General features: G+C 36.3%; 3 protein-coding genes and 1 long non-coding RNA gene across 9 annotated transcripts; 3 read left to right on the forward strand and 1 right to left on the reverse strand.

Moving 5' to 3' along the window:
- Positions 1-1092: 1092 nt before the first annotated feature.
- LOC112568935 lies at positions 1093-5603 on the forward strand. 3 transcript variants are annotated; one of them, XM_025246510.1, is made up of 9 exons: positions 1093-1353; positions 1770-1837; positions 2326-2498; positions 2716-2847; positions 3269-3466; positions 3910-3963; positions 4183-4300; positions 4489-4581; positions 5128-5603. In XM_025246510.1, the coding sequence occupies exons 3-8, from the start codon at positions 2384-2386 to the stop codon at positions 4577-4579; spliced, it is 708 nt and encodes a 235-aa protein (XP_025102295.1). In that variant the 5' UTR covers positions 1093-1353; positions 1770-1837; positions 2326-2383; the 3' UTR covers positions 4580-4581; positions 5128-5603. The 3 variants fall into 3 exon arrangements, with proteins under 3 accessions (XP_025102295.1, XP_025102294.1, XP_025102293.1); XM_025246509.1 differs by having other exon boundaries at positions 1097-1353; positions 2381-2498; positions 4489-5600; XM_025246508.1 differs by having other exon boundaries at positions 1098-1353; positions 2324-2498; positions 4489-5600.
- A 2223-nt stretch (positions 5604-7826) lies between these two features.
- On the forward strand, positions 7827-14461 carry LOC112569144. Of its 3 annotated transcripts, XM_025246848.1 has the most exons (9): positions 7827-7984; positions 9154-9229; positions 10018-10127; positions 10693-10803; positions 11123-11311; positions 11526-11606; positions 12064-12181; positions 12674-12721; positions 13274-14461. In XM_025246848.1, the coding sequence occupies exons 3-9, from the start codon at positions 10031-10033 to the stop codon at positions 13305-13307; spliced, it is 678 nt and encodes a 225-aa protein (XP_025102633.1). In that variant the 5' UTR covers positions 7827-7984; positions 9154-9229; positions 10018-10030; the 3' UTR covers positions 13308-14461. The 3 variants fall into 3 exon arrangements, with proteins under 3 accessions (XP_025102633.1, XP_025102631.1, XP_025102632.1); XM_025246846.1 differs by lacking the exon at positions 9154-9229; XM_025246847.1 differs by lacking the exons at positions 7827-7984; positions 9154-9229 and having other exon boundaries at positions 9769-10127.
- Positions 14462-15062: 601 nt separating this feature from the next.
- Positions 15063-17988, reverse strand: LOC112568231. Its single transcript, XR_003100038.1, has 3 exons — positions 17759-17988; positions 16509-16767; positions 15063-15748 (listed from the first exon to the last, which is right to left on the reverse strand). It is a non-coding gene; the product is annotated as an uncharacterized LOC112568231 (long non-coding RNA).
- A 1033-nt stretch (positions 17989-19021) lies between these two features.
- LOC112569596 lies at positions 19022-23250 on the forward strand. 2 transcript variants are annotated; one of them, XM_025247420.1, is made up of 7 exons: positions 19022-19351; positions 19967-20070; positions 20307-20417; positions 20818-21006; positions 21235-21327; positions 21815-21935; positions 22293-23250. In XM_025247420.1, the coding sequence occupies exons 2-7, from the start codon at positions 19980-19982 to the stop codon at positions 22321-22323; spliced, it is 636 nt and encodes a 211-aa protein (XP_025103205.1). In that variant the 5' UTR covers positions 19022-19351; positions 19967-19979; the 3' UTR covers positions 22324-23250. The 2 variants fall into 2 exon arrangements, with proteins under 2 accessions (XP_025103205.1, XP_025103204.1); XM_025247419.1 differs by having other exon boundaries at positions 19029-19351; positions 20815-21006.
- Positions 23251-23348: the final 98 nt, after the last annotated feature.

Genomic DNA, 23348 nt, shown 5'->3' on the forward strand with positions numbered 1-23348 from the left:
GATTACCCCTATGTGTTTATTTTTGTTTGTTTACCTTTTCTGTACGTGGTGATGTTGGTAGGGGTGTACCTTGAAAGTAGAACCCTATTAGTCTTTCAATATGTTTGCTGTCCATATTTTTTAGTAGACATGGAAAGTTGTGACCTTTTTAACATTAGAATTAACATTTCACATTGCACAGTCATGCTGAGAGGCAGAAAGCAGCACAAGCTCACAATACAATAATATTTATTGTCTATGCAACAGAGACAGATATGTTTCTTTGTTGAGTGCTTATGAACTAAACAAACACAGCAAACTAAACAACATGCAGTGGCATTCCACACACCCATACAATTACTACACTCTTATCCCCCCATCCTTCTAAATATCAGAGGAGCACGCACACACATATGATGTATTCCAAACAGATGAATTCGGCTTCTTTCATCGTTTGCTTGTTTCCACTGATTAGCTCCGGGTAGATGGAGTATAATCTCTGGCTAGAAGGTACTCGTATCGAAAGGATACTACATTGTGAACACACATTTATACTAGTGTTGTCATTTGGGAAACCCCGATGTGACTATCCGACTATGAATGTTTTATCTATATCACTGTATATTGCGATTGTAAATATTCCTGGCGACCTGTTGAACTTCATATTCTGAACCTTCTGCTTGTATGTTTTGCTGAGTCGCTGACCTGCATGTAATACACCAAGCTACCATAGGGGGTGAAGATGCTCTCATTCTAAGTCATCTAACAGCCTTTATTATATATCACGAACGACTTTATATCAGTCCCACTGAAACTCAGGCAAAGAGACCATCACGAGTGTCTAACCCTACAAACGATGGGAAAGTTGAGTTGATTTGCTCTCCACACTGTATACTCAAACACGGCCATGCATAAAACCTTTTATTGTTATCCTCTTTTTTAAGCAAGCAAATAAATGTAGAGTGCACAAATTTATACTATTACACAATATGTAAAACGTTGAATCAAAACCTGTTTAGTTGGACAACACATTTTACTACTGAGGACAGTAAACGACAGAAGACAAAGAGACTTGGCAGTGTGCCACCCCTATCAACAAGGTGAACACTCTTATCCTGGTACACCTTCTACCCGGATCTTGTTTAGGAGAAATCACGAGAGCTGAACAAAAATAAACCTGACCTGTTTAGGTTATGTTTTTCCAGGCTTTAGCCTGCGATATTGTTGAGGAGCAGTTTAGTGAGGTGTGCAGTGGTTGAGCTTTCCTGAAGGACAGTTAGACAGGTAGATACAGGACTGACTGTCCTACTGTCTGTAGTGGACTGTCACAACCCAGTGCGAGCATCGGATAAGTTGAAACAAAAATTGTATGAGGTAAGAACTGTATGAAGTTTAATTTTACTGAATTTTACTGAAGTAGTCCAAAACCATTTTGAAGCACTTTCGCGGTACTAAAGATAGAAATAAAAGTGGAAGGCGGACATAAAACGAAAAAAAGCATTAAACAGGTACAGGTAATGTGAATAAGGTGTAGACATTGTTACTATTGTGTTATGCTTGTAGCGAGAGAGGACAGGTGCGAGTAAGTCTGTTGTTTATAAATACTTATAATACATGTGAACTTACATTGAGTCATATCCCGGTCCTATGTACAAGCTCATGGAGCTTTATCCAAAAAAATAAAAAATAAATAAAACACAGACAATGTGTGTTAGTGTGTGATTTAAAAAAATTGTAATGTGTGATGAAGAGATGTTTCACATTGCCTATATGCCACTCGTTCAAATCAGGGCGGTGACAATATCCTCAAGGTGTGGCATACAGAGTGCAAGTGCAGGAGGAAACACTTTGTATACTTGTAAGTATGATAAAAGTGAAAGGTTTCACGGGCTTTTCACATTTTAATCTGATCATGGGAATCGGATACCGCAGATAATCTGATAAAATGGTTGAAATTTGAACTATTGTAAAAAAATAAAAGAAATCATATAAATAAATATGTTTTGCACATAATGTAAGCCTAATGTAGGTCGTGTACTACAGTAGGGGTGTAAACATAAAAGTTATTTCAACTTGCAATCAGCAGCATTAAGGTTCTGCTAATACTTAACTTGTACACCAGTATCAGAGGTCCATTTTGATGGAGACTAGCATTTCGTGGACTGAAAGGACTGAGAGAGGAACTTAGTGAATGAATGAGGAACTGCAAGTGAAGGAAGATAAAGAGACCAAAAGGGATTACTCGAACAAAGTTATGTCCTCTTAGGTGTTGAAAACTGTATTGTTAACTAAATCTTTTGAAAGCTGAAAGAAACTGATTATAAAATATGTTTGCCTTTTGTGGAGCTTTTCCTACTTTTATTCTGCTGAGTATCACATGACTGTGATGTGACGGATGCAGTGAATGCAAAATGAAGTGAAGATGCAGAATTTTCAACGATCTTATCACTATGGAAGCTGGAATCCCAGACTTGTTCTCACCACTGCATGTCTGGCAACACTTCTACCATTAGCCTATGGTAAGCTTCTACTAAATCTTGTTTTCACAACTCATACTTTGGGTCACTGTTGTTTACAATCCTAGACATAAGTAGGTACTAATACTTCTGTGATAACACAACATCGGGTTCAATAGTGATAAGCAAATATGTTTAGCTGTATGAAGCTAAATTTTCAATCAAAGGACCATGGTTGCCAGGCATTCATACCATTTCCTGACCTTTTCTCCTCTCTCAGGTGTCAGACCAGCATGCGACATCCCACCTGCAGACTTAATGGAGCCGACAACATTAACTTGCTACTTCCCTAAGAAAGTCTTTCACTCCAAGTCTGACTTCAAAGTGTTCCACATTTCTCGGAAAGCTTCAGGCAAAGATCTCTACCCTCATTATCATCCTTTTTTCTCTGTTAAACACTGATAGAAAAAAACATTCTTTATGAAGAAACACAAAACAGGAATTTCAAATCCAATCTGAACATTGTCTTTAAAAGATATTTAATTGCAGACAGAAGAAGCATAGATCCTCTCTTTTGTAATGTGAATTTTTAAAATGTTAAAAATCATATTAAATTCTGTGCTATCTTTTAACCAAAACAACTTGTGTCATTTATTTTCATCTTAAACAATTACTTACCTGTTGAATGTCTTCCAGACAAGCAAAATACAGAATATTATGCAAAATCACACAGAATAGTTGGACTGAATAGATTGTTCACAGTGCTACTTAAAATGAATGAACCAATTAGTACTGCATGTCATCACATTTAATATAAATATCTTTTGTTACAGTTGTGAATGCCACGTGGGAAGATGGTGAGCTGCTATTCTCTTTGGGGCCTGGTTATGCGTTAGATGGACAAAGTCCCACTGACCGGATCACCTTCAAAATAGACCACGTGACCCTCAACCAGACAGGTAGATACGCGTGTGTACCTGCAGGCTACGAGTATAGAAACGTGGGCACGTGCACACTGTCTCTGAAATCAGGTAAACATTGACTTCATTGTATCAGATACCTACTTGTAAATAATAACAGTCGGTTAAACTCCCAGGCCTCTTGTTATTGCATCGAACCAACAAAGAAGTCAATTTGAGCTAGAGACATAATTGATGTTTATTTGTTGGTATTTGTTCATAAAATATAAATATTAAATTAATTTGTTAACATTTTGAAACTACCTCCCTATGTGTCCAATAATATAAACAAATTGTTAAATCTTCACGAGTAGATTCTCCGTCTGTAGTTTTCTAGTAGAGAGACAAAAACTTGTTCGAGGGAGAAGTTAGTTTTCAAAACTGTCAGATACATGTCACAGCGTTTATGCTGGTGATTACAAATATCTTGTTTAGATATCTCCCTCTTAATATATATATAGGTCTAGCACTATAAAGATTAAACAAACATTTTTTTTATTTCTTAATCTTTGAAGGAAGATCAAAAACACCCAGAGAAGCAGCCTCTGTGCAAGATGTTGGTGAAACAGGTGGGTTTCACTGAAAGAAAGATTAGAGAATGATTCAGCATAGTTTTTCCTCTGTGTTTTAATAAGTGTATAGATACCTGTGTGAATGCATGACAGGTTTAGTATGTACAATGCTTATCTTTACTGAAACCATATTTTAGGCAGTTAATTCAAAATATTTTTTTCTTCAAGTCCCAGAAAATGCTTCCCTGATTAATGTTCCACCCTGTGGTATTCCAGGTCATATAACGCTGGGTGTGTTTGTACTGATGCTGGCAGCATTCATCATACCGTGTGTAATTCTGGTCATTGTTACTGTTTACCTGATCACCTACATCAAAGAACGCCGATACATACAGTAAGTTGTTTTTGTGCAGATGTGTGGGTGCAGTTTTCTGATCTTTTATTGGTTTACTTGAACATATATAAATACACTCGACCTGTCCTTTATTGTTTTGTCTCAATGCAGAAATCAGTTGACATAAAAAGTTTTTTTGTGTGTGTGATTGTATGTGTGATTGTTTGTGTGTGTGTGTGTGTTTGCAGGGACCTATACAGTGTGGACTGCACAACAGTCGAAGCTCAGGCTGCAAAAGAATCGTTAGTGAAGACCCAGGACAGTATGGCTTACTGCTGATTGTAAGCAAGTCTTTTTTTAGATAGTAGTTCTTGAAGGAGATAGTTTTCATTGAAATAAAATCTTGTGCACATTATCATCAAAAAATACGCTGTAAAAATGTTAGTATTGTTTTAAAAAGTAATGAAAGTTAATTACAACAAAAAGCTATATTTACTTTTTTATTGTCGTTTATCCACTGCAATAAAATGGAGGAAATTTTGGTTGTCTGGACTACTGCATACATTCTCTATCTACCTAGCTGTCTGCATGAGAAAAAGAAATACCAGTAATATAACACTACTTTCTTTTAGTAGTTTTAAAGCTTTTTCTTTAGCTTTTCTTATCACACCTTCCATGTATGTCAGCTATTGTTGAAAACCTTTATATTTATTATACCAATGTGAGGGATATTCATTTTTGGATTGTCTGCATTTGTGTGAATATTCTAAAATTATTTCACTAATTAGAAAACAAACCTATCATAAGAAGACCCACACTTTTCGATAAAAAAAATTAAATAAAGGTAAATTTTGTGACTCCACATATTTTCTTTTCTTTTTTCCAAGAACTGAAGCAGACATCTTTTCAAAAATGGATGTAAGAAGGTTCCATCTCAATACATAAAAATAACATGCAAGCGAAAAAGAATAAAAAAATTTTTTAAATCCAGTTTGAAAATTGACAGAAATGTGATCATGTTTTTATTACATACTTTGAAAAAATAGTTCACTTGTAATAAAGAGACTAAACTTGTGAACAGGTTATCCACACAGTAAATGTCAGCTGATGAGAAAAATAACTAAATGAATATGTACATATGTTTTGTTTATGTATGCATCTACACATGCATATTGGTAGTTGTAGTTTTGCATTTTAATGTTAGTGTGCATGCATCTTTATACCTGTGTTTTTCGCCTCTCCCACTTCTCATTGAGAAAGAGAGAGGGGAAGAGTTATGCACTGAGAGGGAGGGAGAGAGAAAAGTAATGTTACTGTTTTCACTGCCAAAGTAGTTTAACAAATAAATTCAGACTCAGAACAATTCTTTGCTACTTTTTTCATGATGAATGTGTGCTTGAATGTCAGTAGTAGAGTCAAGAATGTCAGCTACCCGACAGAAAAAAGCCATGTACACACACACACAGAGGAAAAATAGACAGAAAAATACATATCCCAGGTATTTAAAGTAAGCTAAATATTTATTAGAGAGTATGGCAAGCCAATAAATATTGTAACTTCATCTCGGAATGTTTTTCGGTTATTAGCACCACAACAAACAAAGGAAAGGGAGGTCAGAAGTGACAAAGAAGACAAGACAAAAACTAACATTTTTATATTTTAGAAACAGCATCAAGTGGTACAGTCGGTCTAGTTTAAATAAAGAACTCCCTCTTTCTAAATAACAACCTACAACTCAGTGTTGCATTGGCTAGTAAAATGTGATTCAAAGATTTATGATAATTTATGACCTCAACGAGCTTTAATCTCTTCAGAATGTGTGTTTAAACAGAATATTACATGACCAGTGTTTTGCAGTCTCTTACATTAAGGTGTTCTTAGGCGGACAAAAAACACGAAAATAGACAAATATTCTCCAGGGTTTGCAAAGTGTTTATAATTTAAAAACTGTTGTGATCTTGGTGAAATGTTTGTCTATGTACCCGGTTAAGGACTGTCTTCAGGGTGGCGGTAGTGACAAGGGGGACAGTTACATTACACTGCATGACATCTGGGGTGCAGCCAAACCTGGGTGAAGTGTATTTAATCCCGGAGATCCTACCCTTGACCTCTAACCCTCAGGTGTGGGGGTACGTACACCTGGAAAATATCCTCAATCAGTACACAGGTGTGAGTTGAACAGATTCTAATTTTATTCTCTCTGTCGATCTTTACTGGTGCATATCTTGTCCTCGTGCCAAAATCCTAATAAAGGGATAAGGACACAGCTTTGAACAGCACAGTAAACATAGGTCATGTCGTCGCCCCTAGCAACGTCCAGGGTCAGAGAAAGAACTTGTATACACACCCCTGGTCAGAGGGTTCGATAGTTGTCAGAGTGTTGGTCTAGTGTGAAGATAAACAATTCTGTCAGATAAAAGAATATCTCATACATATATATATAGATATCATATGGCGTATTCTTGGTTTATTGGTGGGTGTGTGTGTGAGAGAGAGAGAGAAATTAGAGAAACAGACAACAGAAGGACACATAGAGGTAGCCTGTGTAGGTATTGCACTGAATCACTGGAGTATATACAAAATTCTTCCTAATACTATTATTAATGCTATTCCATAGTTCCTTTATTTTACAACAATAAACAAGAATATGCCACAAGACGTTTAATTCAGACTAAACTTACATTTTAATCTTAAAGGCTGTAAATTATGATTTTCTTAAATTCTATATTACATCTGCTAGACATCCGTGTTTTCGAATAACATAGCACCGAAATCATAAACCAAGTGTGTGCGACCTAACGGAACCTGTCTAGTCATCCCCAAGCTTTTCAAAAGCTCTCTAAAAAAAGGCTCAAGCCTTTCATTTTAAAGGTGAGTGACAGAAAGAAGATATTTGCTCTAGGCCCTGGACTGCATGATAAAACAAAAAGTTGTACTCTGCACGGGGTCGTATCTGGAAGATATGATTATACAATATTTATCGAGAGGTGATATCTTGCTTACAACAGACTAGTGTTTAAAAGTAAAACAGTGACAAAGTGTATGAAAGGAAAAAATAAATAGCAGGACATAACTTATATGTATTAAAATGTAAAACTATATGAAATTTGTGAAGCCAAGGGACTGAAAAATTGGCGATAGAAAAATCAAATGAATCGGGTGAGTGTAATAGGTACTTGAGCATAAATATCATTTGAATGATGAGACAAAAATTTAAGAAAGGTGGTAAGATAGTGTTGATTATACACATGCACGCACGCAAACGCACAGTCGCTCACATATTTCAGTCTGTAACCTCCTGGACAAAGTGATTTTTACTTGACTAAAATTGTTGATGTATACTGAGGTTCCTAACAGTCTGGATCATTATCAACAAAGTGTCAATGCCCCGTTCGATCATTCCTCTTTCAGTCTGACCTCAGTGTTTCAGTTTAACCCTGGACACTATAGTGTATACCTAGGTATACCTGCGTGACAGCAACAACTGTACGACACTATCTTGTTGCTCGTTAATGTTTCTCCAAATAAGGAGCGAATGCTTTAGTGGCGTATTGCCAGTCTTCACAGTGACTTGAATGAGTAGATTCTGAATTTATCGCGATCCCGTGATATGTGTGTGTATACCTGTCTGGCCTGCTCACAAGCCTCATTTCGCTTTCGTGCTGCTAGCGACCTGCTAGCGACCACCCAGAGTAAGTTCGAAAAGTTCTTACCTGGAGAAGGCGCAAAAAATTTCGTTCATACGTAAGTAAACAATATTATATCAACTAAGTTTTATTATTCTTATTAACTTGTGTCATGAAGCACACCCTAATAAAAGAATCAACAGGTTATTATAAAACTAATCATAAATATCTGAACTGGATAAAGCAGTAAGGTATTTTTTAAATGCGACTGTAAAAGTATTATAGGAGGTGGACATAACAAGAATACAAGGTAAATGGTTAATTATTTTCTGAAACTTAAAGGGTTACTCAAGGCTTGTGCTAAGGCTGTGGCTACGGTCAAACGATTCAAAAATATATTTAGTTACAATTACAGAGCACGAGAGCAATACAGGAGAAATAAAGGATTCGTTTTTCACTTAATTACCACTTATTAGCACTATTTCGGTTGCCGATGTTTATAAAAATTGAAAAAATCCAGTGAAATCGACCCTTGTGTCCTTCCGCCGTGTAACCGCGATAGCTTCCCGAGATGATCAAGCAGACGAGTCTTGTTGTGACGTCAGAGTCTTGTTGTGACGTCAGTCTCTGACAGGAAGTGTTTGTATCATTGCGAAGATTTGACGTCTGTTTATTCGTATGACGCACTCTGTGTGTCAGGCTTGTAAGGCTCTGTCTGTCGGAAACTGAAGAAAAGAAAATTTTGAATCTTTTCCCATCTTTTCGTGGCAATCGGGTGCCGCACATCCTCGAGGCGTGGTTCTCACTATGGAAACCACACGTCATAGGGTCACGTGACGGAGAACGAGACTTCGTGGAAGCAAAAACAAAAAAAAAACAAAAAGTCCCGTGTAATTTCTCTTATTAAACACAACATTCTACTAAAAACCTTTAACGTTTTCCACATGAACAGACATATAAATAGACGAGATTCAAATGTATCCTACTCTTTAAGCGATTCTAAGCAGTTTTATTTTGCCTTTAGAATCCCTTTAAGATTGAAATTGAACAGATTTCTTAACTAGTCATTTCATCCGTTGTTGATGTTGTCTTATAATTTAATTTTGCTTTGATGAAGTTTACTGCTCTAGGCTACTTTTAATCAACTAGTTACTAGTCCATGTTTAGGAAATAGTAAAAGGTAAGTTAACGAATTATCCCTATTTGACTCTGAATGTTGTGCTTATATCCTTGCTTAAACAACAGTCATGCACAAATCTTTTTAAAAAGAATTCTGGTATTGAACAGGGAAACAACTCCCGAAGCCTGATTATTGTTCTTATATCGAAACAAACAAGTAAATCACGCTTAAAGACACGTTCCGGTGAGCTCTCTTTTTTCCTTATCTCACCTGTTCACGTGTTCACCCCTTTGCACGCACGCACGAACGCACGCATATCTAATATATATCACGTATGTATGTTCCTCTTCCCATTTTACAGCTGAAACTAGGCTGACAGTCAAGTGGTCGAGTGTGTCTAAGCAAGTAGATCCTAACAAACGCTTTACGTACCCGGATGTACATCAACGTCTAATGTGAAAAAACTGGGCGATAGGCAAGATGCCAATTTTTTTATAGGAATTTAATACCAGGGGTGTTAGCAGAGCCATATTTTTAACAGCAGGACGTGTTTAGCGCTTTGACACGTGACAGATGTATCTTAGTTTACACTTAAAATCCTACTAAGTAATAAAGAGTGTTTTTGTTACAATCAAGCTCTTCCTATGCCATACGGTGCTTGCAAAAAAAATTTTTTTTTTCATTTTTTTAAAAAATCATAAAAAATATAAAAATACCGTGGGGTGTGGGGTGTGTGTGTGCCGCGCTACAGTTTCGGGATGTTTCAACTGTTGGTTTTACATACTTTCGTTTTTGCTTTTGTTTTTGTTTGTTTTCTTGTTTGTTGTTGTTGTTTTTTTGTTGTTGTTTTTTGGGTGTGGGTGTCGTCTAACATATTTCTTTTTCCTATTCTTAAAAAAATATAATCTTTAATATCTTTAGCAATTACTGCTGTACGGGGTAACACTTTTATAATGTTTTAGTTTTTACATTCTTGCTAATGTGATCTTAACAAACGATGGTCACACAGTGAACCCTTTCATTCCTTGCAGATAAAGTGAGAAAATGCACTTTTCAAGTGACGCCCATAAACTCGAGAAAGGCAAAGGATGCCTGTCCATCTTTATGTTGATCATCTTTTCCTGCAGTCGTAAAGCTAACGGTAAGCTAATGTACTCCTGGGAGATTTCTTGAGAAAAGACATATTTGAAAAATATCATGTTATATCGCACGCATGCATGAATGAATACTGTGAATTGATCTAGGATTTCCCAAGAGAGAATTCTATTAATATATAAAAAATGTTTTACAATAGTACATTGCATATTTAAACTTTAATTTAATGGAACTTATCTCCTTTCAAATAACTCTCAAAAATGACTCTAAAATAGTGATTATAAATCTTTGCTAATAATTTTTTATATCTGGTTGGCAGGAGGACATAGGAGACAAAATAGCCGACAAAGCTTTATAAGAAAGAATAATTATAATAAATTATAATAAATAATAACAAAGAATAATTATACCCTGGTCAGTCAGTCCCTTAATACAATCCGCGCTGGGATTTCAAATGTTCTTCGGGAAAAGCACACTTATGTTGCATGTTACATGTTATGACAGTTATTATGTAAAAGCTCCATCTAAAAGTTTTATTTTTGATGATAAATGTTTTAAGGAGTCGCTGAGGACATATCTCTATAATTTTTTAATTGTTTCACAAACTTCAGCACAGTTCGATGGCGAGACGCCGTTCCAGGAAGAGGTCTCACTGACATGCACGTTCGGCGAGAACATTAACGAGAAAAGACAACAGTTCAGGATTTTGGATGACCAGTCAGGTAGCCATTAACTTCATAGCCTTGTAGTTACTTTTATTTCTGTCATTTTCTATCACACTCACACATATAGGTTTGCACATTTGGTGTGTATGTTTTTGCCAGCCGAAAATAATTTATTTTACGAAACGCTAAACTGTTTTTGACAGTCAAAGTGTGTCGAAATATTAGTGTTTAGAAAGATAAATAGTACATCAAAGATATAGAGTGTCTTTTATCTGTCTTTTATGCATCAGAAAAAAGACACGGACAACATTTTTAAACGAAATTTATGTATTTATTCCCATGGCCATAACCGTACTTTTTGTCTTATTTGTAACAGAGAATGCTCTCAAGTGTATTTGGAAAGAAGGAAAAATCTTCTGTTCCGTGGGAGATGGTTACAGCTTCGACTGGAGAATATCTGACAAAGTGACTGTCAGGAAATCTCAGGGTCCTATGCCAAGCATTTGCTTTTGTTTTCTTGTTGACCAGGACAACACTAAGTATGAAAGACCCTGTACTGTTGAAGGTAAATAACAAAATAGCAAATAATTTCCCTAAAAGAATCCTGTCTAAAAGATTTTTAAAGAACAAAAACACAAACAAACAGAACACACAGTTATATCAAAGTTGTTTGCATAAATAAAATGATGCTAAAACTTTGTAAACTGAATGAAATTTCAACAAGTTTGAACATATAATACGCCTTAATTTGTTAGCAGTTCGAAATTATGTGTCTACAGGTCCAGTACAGCGACCCGAAAGCGAGAAAACTGAGACACAAAATCCCGAAAACTTTTTTCCAAGAAAGTCTTCATCAGAAGGTAACCTCTAGCCTTATAAGTAAGCGTTTGTCAACGAACCTATCCATACTTCCACAGTTGTTTTTAGTTAATATCATTCCTTGAGGAGTGTGCAGAATACCAACTATTTCTCTTGTTCTCCTTATAGATTAAAAATAAGATTTTCTTCTAAAAAAATAAAAATTGAGAGACGGACGTTCAGACAGATGTGGTCACGCACGTACTACATGAGCTCACGCACGCATCCACCCAATCCCCACATAAACACAATCACATAGCAAAATAACAAATAACATCAGTGTGGAGTAAACTTTCTGTCTTGTAAACAATTGATTGTAGGTGTTGTAAATTCACCATTAACTTCTGAAAAAATGTCGATGCCTTAAAGACATTGGGAAAAAAATACTAAAATTATCTTGAAGATAGGGGAGGGCATAGGAAGAAATTTCTCAAATATAATATATTCTATTTGTTTCAGAATTTTCACTCACTGATTCACATTCAACGTCAGACGATGTGTTTGTGATTACTAGTGTGGCACTAACTGTGGTTTCTTTGGGCCTCTTTATTGCAGTAATCTTCACTTTCATTAAATGGTAAGGAACGCATTTTCTATAGTCTCGTCACCATCGCAACCTGCATAGAGAACCATAATTAAATCTCGTAGTCTTTGTTTGAGTAGAACCCGTTACATAATATCAACAATACAAACGCGCGCACACGCACACACACACACACATATATATAAAGCGCTTAGCATGAATTTGTTCATGGCAATATGTGGACAGAATATATCACAATAAATGTTACTTAAGGCTGGATGCAGGTTTTGTGGGATTGTAGAAAGTCGCTAAATGAACTAAATAAAACGCACGATATATTTTGTATCTGACCTATGTTAAACTGATCACTGTGTAAATCACTTGTACATAGACTAGTTTGCTATGTATTTATTTCCGAGACCTGAGAAAATACAATAGAAGTGAAGTTTCAGAATGTTGGCTATGACTGTAACGGACTTAAATTTAATACCTACTATTAGAAAGGGACTAAATGTTAAAACTGAATATTAAAAAACTTCTTTGCAGGCGTCGTAGCCGTCAGAGCCAAGAAAAAGATTCAAATAGCGACGATCCGTAAGTTGTGTCTTCTGTATATCTGGTTAAGTGTAGTATGAAGAGAGAGTGTGTGTGTTTGTGTGTTTAAATAATACTCTTTTCATCATGAAAACAATAGTTTAAATATACTGCGAAAAGTGCGAATATTTATAGGTGTCTTTTTGCAGAATATAAAATAGTTTATATTCTGCATTTCTTTAACAACACATTTGTTTGTTGTGTTTTTTCTACTTTATTTATTTCGATAGAAATGACGAATATTAACACGACTTGGGTATACTGTTACTATTTGAAAATGGTGACCACATTAATATCGCGCAGTGTTTTGTAGATACAAAGCAAGTTTAAAAATTCTACTCTTTTATGATTTTGAATTAAATGATATAAATCGCTTACTGTCTGCACTATAGAATTAGCAATGAAAACTTACTTTTCTGTATAAATTTATATTAAAATAGACATGAATTGACCTTAGGTCCATATCAAACGAGTGTGTTACAATAATGAGTGCAGTCTTATGGAAAGCGTTCGTCACCTTAATGTGATAATGTTTGTGCTGGCGTTTTTCAGGCTCGTGGAGACACCTCCTGTAGAATCTGTATAAACTGATTCGTCCATGCGAACATCTGAAGTGTCTCAGGCTTATGACATGGGCCTCGTCTGTTTTTCTTGCATGTCTTTTAGACTGGTACCTGGCTCTTACCACCCTGTCATTTTACTGAATTTGTTTCCGATCAGTAGTGACTTATGCTGCATTACAGTCTGTTCTCCACTCGTCGCCAGTCGTCTTCGCTGCCCGTTAGTAAGAAGCTCAGCTTTGACGGAGACGTGGAAGTTCATCTTCTGAAAACGTGGCGATGAAGACGTACTGAGGGATGTCTGGAGCAGATTTGTAATCAGTACAGCCTACTGATTTCTGCCTTCTTTATTCAGTGACTAGACAGATGTCCAGAATAGCTAAAGGTTACCAGTTTTCCGGTTATTGTAAAACATGGAGAATTATTTTTGGTAAGAGATGTTACACAATTACAAAAAAATATCCAAGGTCCAGCAAAAGTGTAATATTGTTTGTGGTTCGGACTTGTATTTCCGCAAGAAATATTGGTAAGGCCTATGGACAACATGCCTTTATTTATTTCAATGATTATTATAGGGTTTTTTTTCGTTCTATGTATTTTCATTGTTTCCTTTGATATTTATATCCTCCTTCACAATCTTAAATGTCGAGTAATTAACATGCTGAACTCTGATGTTAGAGCAAGGTAAGAGAAACCCTCCAATGTTCTGTTGTTATATTGTGTAACATGATTGTAACTTACTGCTGTAACATTTGCACAATTCGTTTGGGAGCACCAGCTTGTGTGTGACGATCTGTTCTTGGCTGAGCAGCGTTCACTTGACATCTTCAGCTCGCGCTAGCAGGAAGCTCTCCTTGGGCGGAGACGCGTAAGATCTTCAGCTTCTGAAAGCGTGGCGATGAAGATGTAGTGATGGTTGTTTCTTGAACAGCTTGAAATGATTCTTTAGCAGAAACTACGACTGGGACAAGTAAAGTTGAGATTAATAAATCTCACTAATTAGAGATTGCAAAGAATCTTGTGCAAACCACCATGCATAACCTTTGCTGGTTACAAATACAATGTCCATTAAAGAAAGTAAGACAGTCTCTCTGTTTTTTGTGTTTAGTGCTGCATTATAGATAATTGTCTAATAATTCTGTAACTTTATGCAGTCATGAATAAACCTGAGTCTATTTGATGTTTTCATTTTGTTGGTAAGAATGTACTTAGAGACGGACATAGGTACTGACAAAAGAACGTGTGGGTGCAAATTTGAAATGATGAAAAATTATTTAGATATCATATCTTTTCATATCATAATCGTAATTGGTAATTGCTAACTACAATGTCTGGTCATGAATGTAGGTATATGAAGAGCTGTGACATCCCAGATGTGACATAAAAAGTCTGAGGTAGGCATTCCCTGCTCCCTATTCAGATTTATTCACACTTTTATCCACAAATACCTCTTCAAGATATATATGTTATATGTAATCAAGTGGTTCAAGTCAGACTCGCTTAGTTAAAAGATCAGTCTTGAAAGTGGACAAAACAATCGTGACCCACTATAAATATAAACACACACCCACACACACACACACACACAAACACATTTTTTGACGAAACTATTATTATTTCCACATTATATCCTCTTCTAGGTCTTTTCTATTTTCTCTTTTGTCTTTTTCGCTTTTCTTTTTGTTGTCAAGCTATTTATGATTAATAAGAATTTACTGTTTATCATATTTTCTATAGACTATTGCACAACACATACTGAATTCTTACTCAATGTATAAATCACAAATAGCTATTTGTATTTCTTATGTATGAAAATTTTATTGCAAATTTTTAATATCTTGTTTATGTTCTACATAGGAACTAAAATCATTTGTTTTAGAATTGTGAAGCCTACGGGCATGCTTCCTGGTTAAAGGTTTCTCCATGGATAGACAGCACAACAAAAATAGGTTCATGTTCAAATTGGACGAGATCACTTATTTACTCAAAAGAGTGATCAAATATCTCCTGGTTCAGGATCTCCATAGACACTGTATTTTCCCGCTAAAATTGCCACCTAATTGAAACACAGAAAAATTCAGATTACTCCACCCCTTCCCCACAAAAAAGCAGAATCCTAACAACAAAGCAAATCACAGTGCTGTAGTTTACCAAGTAAATTGTCTTTTGAGCACAACCCTTCTCAAAACTGTTTGAGAATGACGCGTATATATGATTTGCTTAATTATATGAGTTCAAAAGGTCAGAGCGGTAGGAACGGCAGCGTGTTCGTCCCTCAGAGTCGCCTGCTTTCTTCAATGGAGTGGGCGTCTTCACTTCCATGTCTGCGCCGCGCCGAGAAACTATTAATCGTTATATTCGGTAAGAGTCCAGCATTCACTCGTATTGTTCGCCCCTTAGCCAGCAGATCGCCCCAGGTCCCGGATTTGAATTTCCACTTGACAACGCCTTTATCGTGCGACACACTCTGAGTGACAAAAATAAAAAGAACATCATCTAAACTCTTCACAACACCTATGACCTGGATACTAGAAACTGAGCTGAGTGTAAAAAGCATCAGTCAAAAGCTAACAGTAGCCTAAATTTTTTCAGATCAGTAGGTACAATGTGTTTTACTATAGTGATTTCTTAAGTCCGAAATCTTTGTAGAGATACAAGTCATCGAACATCACAGTTTTGACTTCTTGACTTTACAAAACTAGTCTCACTGATTGAGCGATACCTCAAAAACTCGCATTGTCTTCGGCCATTGTCATTTCACAGGACAGAACATAGATGTTACTGGACTCATGTTGTCGTTTTATTTTTGTAGTCTTCTTTTATTGTATTAGTCTGGTTATACTACTTTTTTATTAAAGCAGATGAAGATCACTGTTGGAAAATAAATGAGCTATTAAAATAACCCTTGGTTAAGTATTTTAACGTATCTATATGATAGCGATACTGAGTGAAAAAAACTCAAATCATTAAATGTTCGGAGTTTAGACCCGATGCAGCAACTAAAGCTTCCTCACAAACAGCTGGTCCAGCCTTATGAGCTGACGTCGCATCCAGAAAGAAATCCTCAGCTCACGATTGTCAATATCTAGGGGACCAGCATATTATTATTGCCATACCAGGCAAAACCATCACCGGATAAATACATCAACGACGACATTTTCTCCCAACAAAATATAACCATAACATATAAAAGATAGAACCAGCAAGACAATAAACCTGTTTCTAACCTTAATAGTCAATTCACCACCGTGATACACTCGGAAGAGGTCATAGCAGCACATCTGGCTCGTTGGCGAAATGGAGTAGATCACACCTACTTTGACATACCCGCCTGCACAGATTCCTGACACTTCGACTTCCCCGTCCAGAGGCACGTGGCGCAATTCCCTGTAGTTCCAATACAAGATGTCCGATTGGTTGAAGGTCACAATGTAAATATTTGGACAGGTGCTCTTGACTTTCACGTAGTGGTTTCCCATTCCTGGCCTGGACAAAGAGAATTACAGCAAGTACTTACAATGGATTTGAACATTTTAAACGATCATTAGAATACAATAGAGTGGACAATCAATGAAATATAGGAGGACATCTATCAGAAAGCAAAACTGGCATGGTGGCTACCCTATGCTGTGATATAGTCTTCTGAAGTCCGGGGTTTGACAACTTTCAGTGACATGAAAAGTCTATTTAGGTTTATATGTAACACCTTAGGTGTTAGTAAGATTTATTTTTTTATCGAGATCATTTTTTTCTTTTTTTTTTTTTTTTTTTGCTGCCAGTCAGGCACTGGATGCTGGTGAGCGTGTTCTGTCTCCTTTTTTTCCCCTTTGATGGTTTCAAACGACCAGGAACGACCCTTGCTGCGCTCCGCTGCCCTAAAGGTGACCTGACTTTGCCTTTGGGGGGTTTCAATCAGGCAGTGTGTATGTGTATTTTTTTTTAAAAAAGGATTACATCAGTCCTCTATAATACGTTGGAAGGAGTTAATAAAGACCATCAGTTCCACTGGGAAAGAAAATCACGCTCTCTGTTGTGTTCTTTGCGCGCGACTGTTCCCACCCTTTGTAATCACATAAAGGAGAGGTGTGGGTTCCAGTGCAGAGACTTTTAAGTAAAGGCTGACAATTATAGAGGAACACTTACAGCTGAGCAAGCATTAGAATTCAACTATTTTTCAGATATTTTTACCTTTGCTTTTTTGCTCAAGAAAGGTGGTCTTCTTTTCTACAGGGAAAATAAGCAGTGACTATTGCCAGAGTCCCTTAAGGTTTGCTTTCTTAGAAACAGGCTTAAGCTAACACGACTAGAATTCATTTCCTCTTTATCGTTTTCTCTGTTTTTACATTTGATTAACAGCTTTTGCATCATAGAACCAAAGCAGCAAAATCTTTCCCATTTCTGTTCAATCATTAAGCAATTAAGAAATATAAAAAGGGTGAAACTATAAGAAAGGCAAATAAATATTTTGCATACAGACCAGCAATTTTCAAAGTCGAAGTCAAGAACAGAAACCACACGGCTCTTGCCTTAATGTCTGTTCGTGAACAGACACGGATTAGCATATACTGGAATCTCCATCATTGGTTGTGGTCATGACGAGGGGTAAACACAACACAACCCTGGGAAACCTTCAGGCTACCGGAGGCTTGAGCCCACCATGACTAGAAGAAGAGAATCTGCCATTCTGCGTTTTCCTAACATTTTTACTTATATCCATGTACTAGATTCTATCATTTAGAATGAAAGTACTGGTAAGGCTGTCGAAACTCACGGATTATATAAATAACGATCACGGATTATATAAATAACATCTTCCCTCTTGAGTGACGAAGAGAACGATGCAGCAAATAATAGCTGGACTGTGACTGTTTAACGCCATAGATGCAGTTATAAATCAGAAAGTCTCAGCTCCCAAAGCGTTTCCTAGGAAACATCTTGTCAGACAAAGTAAAAGGGTTAGGGTTAGAGTAAATCTTTGACAATAGGGTATAGACATCAACTGCGTAAAAGTGTGCTTAGACGCAAACACAGGGAGTAAAAGCTCTGCTGTCATATCAGAAATTCATGAGATGACTGTCCGTGTTGAGTTAAAAATCAACATTGTAATCTTTTGTTCTCATTTTTATTAGAAACATAACTATGGCTGTAGCAAGTAGTCAGCTTATATCATGTCTACTTTAGGTGATAGCTGGAGCTAAGCAAAGAGGTTTTCATAAAGATTTTAAAAATTATGATTATTCCTACGCATGCGTGCGCACATACATAGGTACTTTTTTCTGGACGGGCACAAAAATGTAGTCTCTTGTAAACACGTGGACAATTGGAGGCTAGGTGACTAAAATCATACAGACAAGTGTCAGGTTCGTCATTTGCAAAACGTATAAACGCACTGTCTCACTTGCACAGTCCCCATTTCAGTCACAGACATATTATTTTTAAGGAGCCCCAGACAACACCTTCTTCACAGAAAAAAATGTGACATATTCTTGATTACGGCACAGTCTCTTCAAATAAGAAGCAAAACAAGTTATGTGCCTGTATAATACCCGTAAAAAACTTAAAATAGTTTTTCAATGTTTCGGATTTAAAAAAGGAATAAAATGTTCTTTGACTACTAATACTGTTATATCTGTGAGTGAAAGACACCATGGGAATTTCTAATGAGAGATATTCGTAAACCTACAGTGACAACCGTCACTGCTGCTCGAATTATGTCAGTAATATTTGTATGACGAATACTCTTGCTATTAGGTAAGACACCAACTCAAATTGCTCCATGTCAAGTTGTATTCACAATGTTGTTTCGGTATACGTCACCGTTGACACTAGACAACAGATAATTTAATACAACCAGGTCCTACCCTTCAAACGAGGGGTGAAGGAAGGGTGTACTGGACGATACATACAGCCAGTCCATGTAGTGATTTCAACAGCTAAGTACATCCTAAGTTTATCTCGATCACGTGATATATCAATACGATTGCAGTGCGCACACAATCTTCATTTCGCTTTCGTGCCAGCTTGTGTTCGAAGCACTTACCTGAGGAAGGCGTGAATAACTTGGTCACAGGTAAGTCACCAACGTTTTTTAACTGACACATTTTCTATATTTCTACAGTTACTTACAGTGAGATTTTAGAGGGAAAAGAGAAGCGGACTATGTGTACACATATATAGACATATATAACACTAAAAGCTTTCCGCTGGTTCTTTGAAAACAGATGTGGTATTACAACATTTCTTATTTACTTTTGATGCTTTGTTAACTTTTTTTTTTTATTTGATGATATCTACAATTAAAGATTCCTATTCTAAACTAGGGCATGCTGAGTGGGTACTTGAAAGGTATGCAAGTAAACAAGTTATATTTATCTGACTCACAATGTTGTGTTCAATTTCTTCCTTTATTACCAGACCTTTGAAAACTCAGAAACGTGCTCTGATATTTCGGTTACGTTAATGAAGTTAACATCCCGACGACTTTGTAGATCGGAAGAGTTCACTATTTTTCTGTATGTTTCCTTCTTTATTTATCACTCACTCACATAGCACGCACACACACGAACGCACAGGTTTTTATTACTTTAATACTAAGTACTGTACATGTTAGCATTTTATACACGTTTTCACATTCTCGTGAATCTGATCCTGACATAGAATTCACTCAGCGGAACTTGTCTTGCAGATACAGGTAGAGAATGGACGTCGGTGGCCATCAAGTAAAGAATATCAGAAGACACCTGAGCATCTTGGTGTTGATCTTCCTTTTCTACAGTCCTAAAGCCAAGGGTAAGCCAGATTGTGTTCCTGGAAGTCTTCTCTCCCATTTGTTTGCTCACTGGAGCTCTCTAATACTCACTCAGCTGAGTCATGGTGTCACCTCTGAGTCAGGTGTCAGATATTAAGTTAGTAGCAAGCAGACATTACAGGTTACAGGACCTACCATGTATAAGGAGGAGTTAAAAAGCGTTTCCTTTTGATTTGAAATGTTTTACAAGTCACCGTTTTTTTTCATTAATTTTCAGGGCAAAGGGATGGAGACTCCTTATCTGAAAGTAAAGTTCTTCTGACGTGTTCGTTCAGCGAAAACATTGAGGACAAAAGACAGCCGTTCAGTATTTTTGATGACCAGTCAGGTAGTCATTACTATCTGCAATATCTTATCTTGTAATGCTGTATCATCATCGATCAGTTTTCTTTGTCCATCACCAATTCTGCTGTCGGTTTACATGTCTGGTGTCTCGTTATGCTTACAAAACAGTAAATCGCAATTTAATTAGGTATGAATCGGAAAAAATTGAATGGTATAACAATTTTCAGTTTTTTATTGCATGTTAAATTGATAAAAAAAAACATTGATTCTGAGAAATAAGTGTGTGACTGTCTTCAAATAATATAACAGGACACTGAAAGAGTTTTCAAACAAAAACGAGGCTGTTTCTGTCATATTTCTGTCATATATTATAAATAATAAAAAAGATTTTAAAAGTTTTTTATATTGTTTCAAAGGATCATTTGTTCTTTTACATGTAGCAGAGGAAGTCCTTAAGTGTACTTGGGTGCACCAAGAGTTTTTCTGCAAACTGGGAGATGGCTACAGTTACGACTGGCGAGTCACAGACAAAGTGACTGTCACAAAGCTTCGGGGACCTTCGCCAAACGTTTGCTCTTGTTTTCTTGTTGATCAAGACAACACTCAGTATGAAAGACCCTGTGTTGTTCAAGGTACATAAAAACACAACACTACACTAAGGGAAGTGCTTTGAAGTGTTTAAAAGATAGAGAGTGATATAAGTGTGAGATATATAGTTAAAATGCCGTTTTAATTAGAGAAAATGTCATTAAAAGTTTTCAGCCTCAAGTTGATCTGTACCTAGATATACTCTTGGATGTCTGCGTGAAATTAATAAAATTGAGCTTGCTGAATATTAAATGCTTGTTTGTCTCCTACAGATTCAGTAGAAGGTGTTGAGGACAAAAAGGAACTTCAGACACTGCCATTTGAGTTGTTAGAAGATAATCTGTTAAAAAGCCCTCTGCGAGAAGGTATGGCACCACACAGAAACATGTCAGTGAAAGACTGTAAGAAATAATAAATACACGTATGGATAAACAGGCGGCTTGTATATGTGTATTACTGTATACACCTACCTGAGTACGCATACAAACACATGTATAACGGTTTATTAATCAGTACACGCACGTAGGATGACATAAACACAGAAACAAAAGCCCAGCTTTAAATTTAGTAAGCAAATGATATATACCTATCTCGGGTACCGAGCGAAGGTCAGACAGTGAAGATCAGACCGTGCCCGTTATACAGGTGTCTACACATCAACTCTCTGTCTCATCAACAGTTGATTGAAATGGAGACAAAGGACCTAAAAGACTGCATAAATATTGGTCAATATGTTTTTCACAAATAAGGGAACTTTACTAAGCCTTCTCTTGGCTAAATATGGCGTCTTAACTATAATTATCTCTTGAAAATTTTTTTTTTTTAAACATGATGCTTCCTTTTTTATTTCAGATATTCCAGACGAGCCTGATCCCAAGTCAGATAATTCCTTGATGATTGGAGTAACCGCTTTAGCGGCAGTCATGATGATTATTATCCTTGTTACACTGGCGGTCATTTTCGTTCGGAAACGGTAAGAAATATTTTGTATAGAATTTCTAAAATAATTAACAATATTTTCGGTCGTACGAAGATTGGCAGTCACAGAAAATATCGAGTGTTCTGTCTACAGCTCAGCCACAAGCGACAAGGATTTGTTTAAAACTTCAATACCTGAAGCATGCCATTTTTCAATTTTATTAAGATACCTTATTAGAGTCTCGGAAACCTTCTTTAAAGAATTTATTATGGGATAATCAATGGGATTTATATATAAGAGGATTAGACATTATTTATTCATACTTATATGTAAACAATAAGCAAGAATGGAAAATCTTACCAAAAGCATTGATAACTTGATCAGACGTGTCTTTCTTTTCTTTTTTTCCAGACTCACGAATTCTCCTGTTACACAGGTGTGACAAGAAGTTGCAAACATTTAAACTCGCAATGCTGTGTAGCATCATGAAAACCCGAACTGGATTGAACAAAATAAGGGAGACACTCTTTTTGCATGCATTGTGCTTGTGGCTCTTGAAACCTTGTTTTTTGCTCCCAGAATTCGTTTTTATGCGTTGCTTTCCATCTGATGAATGAACGATCACAATCTGCTCTTCGTTGGACGGCGCTCTCCAGTCGTCTGCTCACAACAGATGCTTGGCTTTGGCGGAGACGCGGAAGTTGAAGTTTCTGAAATGTGGCGATGAAGCTGGACTGCTTGCTATCTTTTGAAGAGCAATTTGTGTGTTCATTATATTCATTTTGATGAAATACTGTACTAGAGTGAAAACTGATCGGATGATTTTTTTTCTCTCTGTCGTTCCTAAAACCTGCTTGTGAATCTTATCATTTATTAACAAGTGGAATACATTTTTAGTACACTGATTTGCGTGTTGTTATTTTTATTTTTCATTAGCAGCTTGTTTTCAACTTGTGTAAGCAAAAAGGTTTGATTTCGGTGGAGACCCAGAAAACGAAGCGAATGATGTCTTCTGAACGGTTCAAAACAATTTTTTTCTTTAGTGCAAATAAGTTATAAAAAGTTTAACCAAAAACAAATAAAGAATGACATCGTTTACTTAAGCTGCCAAAAAAGTTGAAGAATGTGTAAGTGCAGAACTATAAACTAACGTGCAGTCATCTTCCAGTATTTACAATTCATAGTTCTGTTATTATTAGTTGATGTTTCGGTGAAATAACGTGTTTCTTGTTATTTCATCTTTGTATTTTGTCTGATTTTTTCGTTGATATTTGAATTTGTTTCAATAATTTTATGAAAAGGTAGTAAAAGTAATATTTTTGGCTGATGTTATACTTGTTCAAATCTTTAACGTAATAAACCTAAACGATTCATGGAAAAAGTGTCCTGGTGAAATTTTTGGTGGGGGTGGGTGTTTAGATGGACGGACAAAAAGACGGACAAACAAAACGTTTTGTTTAAATTAAT

Source organism: Pomacea canaliculata, linkage group LG7, assembly GCF_003073045.1.
Source record: "Pomacea canaliculata isolate SZHN2017 linkage group LG7, ASM307304v1, whole genome shotgun sequence".
NCBI classification, from domain to species: Eukaryota; Metazoa; Mollusca; class Gastropoda; order Architaenioglossa; family Ampullariidae; genus Pomacea; species Pomacea canaliculata.